Below are 1,694 nucleotides of genomic sequence, written 5' to 3' on the forward strand. Positions count from 1 at the left end.
CCCGCACCCCCCCAGGCGGCTGCTGCGGGGCGACCCCTTCTTCGCGGTGCCGCGCGTCATCGACGAGCTCACCGCGGCCCGGGTGCTGTCCATGGAGCTGGTGAGCGGCGTCCCYCTGGATCGGTGCCTGGAGCTCGGCCAGGACGTCCGCGACGAGGCGAGTGGCCCCCGGAGCACGCCGGGGTTCCCGGAGCACGGTGCCCAAATTGTGCCGGGGCCGGGGCACCGCCGTGTCCCTCCCGCCGGGTTGGGACGTGCCTGGATCCGGCCCCGCTCTTCTCCGGTGCGAAATAACCCCCCGCCTCGCCGCCCCGCATCCAGATCTGCTCCAACATCCTGCGCCTCTGCCTCCGGGAGCTCTTCGAGTTTCGCTTCATGCAGACGGATCCCAACTGGGCCAACTTCTTCTACGACGCCGGGAAGCACAGGGTGAGGCGGGTCCCCGTCCCCGCGGAGCCGGCGTTTTTCCGCCTCTGAACTTCCTGCTGCGCCGGGATCCGGGGTCTCCGCTCCCTCTGGATCCTCCTGTCCCCGAAGCGGAGCATCCCSCGGCCCCGGGGGCGAATCCCAGATGGGCTCCGCTCGCCGGGAAGCGCCGCGCTGCGGGGTGGGCTGGGACGCGGCGGCAGCTCTCGGAGGGGAGCGGAGCRGAGCGCTTCTCCGACCCGAGCGTCCGTCTCTCTCCGTCCCTGCGGCCTTCCAGGTGACTCTGCTCGACTTCGGGGCCAGCCGCTCCTTCGACAAAGAGTTCACGGACCACTACATCGAGGTACGGGCCGTGCCGGCGCGGCCGCCCCCTTCCCCGCCGCGGCTCGTCTCACGTGCCCCTCCGCAGGCGGTGAGGGCCGCGGCCGACGGCGACCGGGACAAGGTGCTCCAGAAATCCAAAGACCTGAAGTTCCTGACGGGGTTCGAGACCAAGGTGAGGCCGGCGGGACGCGGAGGCCGGCGGGTCCGGGGCCGCGCCGGCGGTGACGGCGCCCGCCCCGGCAGGCCTTCGAGGCGGCGCACGTGGACGCCGTGATGATCCTGGGCGAGGCCTTCTCCTCGGCGGGACCCTTCGACTTCGGGGCGCAGAGCACCACGCGCCGCATCCAGGCCCTGGTGCCGGTGATGCTGCGGCACCGCCTCACGCCGCCCCCGGAGGAGAGCTACTCCCTGCACCGTAAAATGGCCGGATCCTTCCTGGTGTGCGCCCGGCTCCGGGCCCGCGTGCCCTGCCGGGACATGTTCGAGGAGCTCTACGCTCGGTACTGGGCGCCGAGGCCGTAGCTCGGTGCGCGGGGCAGCCGCCGCGGAGCGGGACCGGCGGCAGCCCGGATCCCCCCAGCGCGGAGCGGGACCGGCGGCGGCCCGGATCCCCCCAGCGCGGAGCGGGACCGGCAGCAGCCCGGATCCCCCCACCGCGGAGCCCAGGGATCGGACCGGCGGCGGCCCGGATCCCCCCACCGCGGAGCCCAGGGATCGGACCGGCGGCGGCCCGGATCCCCCCACCGCGGAGCAGGACCGTCGGACCGGCGGCGGCCCGGATCCCCCCAGCGCGGAGCAGGACCGGCGGCGGCCCGGATCCCCCCACCGCGGAGCAGGACCGGCGGCGGCCCAGATCCCCCCAGCGCGGAGCAGGACCGGCCGCGGCCCGGATCCCCCCACCGCGGAGCCTGGGGGTCGGATCGGTGTCTCCCCGGATCCCCCCA

At 74.7% G+C, this 1,694-nt stretch overlaps 1 protein-coding gene across 1 annotated transcript; it reads left to right on the plus strand.

Annotated features, from left to right (window-relative positions):
- Positions 1-8: 8 nt before the first annotated feature.
- LOC146598872 (atypical kinase COQ8B, mitochondrial-like) lies at positions 9-1,688 on the plus strand. Its single transcript, XM_085299597.1, has 5 exons — positions 9-157; positions 322-429; positions 704-769; positions 836-922; positions 994-1,688. Exons 1-5 carry the CDS (start codon positions 92-94, stop codon positions 1,270-1,272), a joined length of 606 nt encoding a protein of 201 aa, XP_085155723.1. The 5' UTR covers positions 9-91; the 3' UTR covers positions 1,273-1,688.
- Positions 1,689-1,694: the final 6 nt, after the last annotated feature.

This window comes from Rhea americana, unplaced genomic scaffold, assembly GCF_003343005.1.
Source record: "Rhea americana isolate MKP2758 unplaced genomic scaffold, rheAme1 scaffold_1500, whole genome shotgun sequence".
Classification (NCBI taxonomy): domain Eukaryota; kingdom Metazoa; phylum Chordata; class Aves; order Rheiformes; family Rheidae; genus Rhea; species Rhea americana.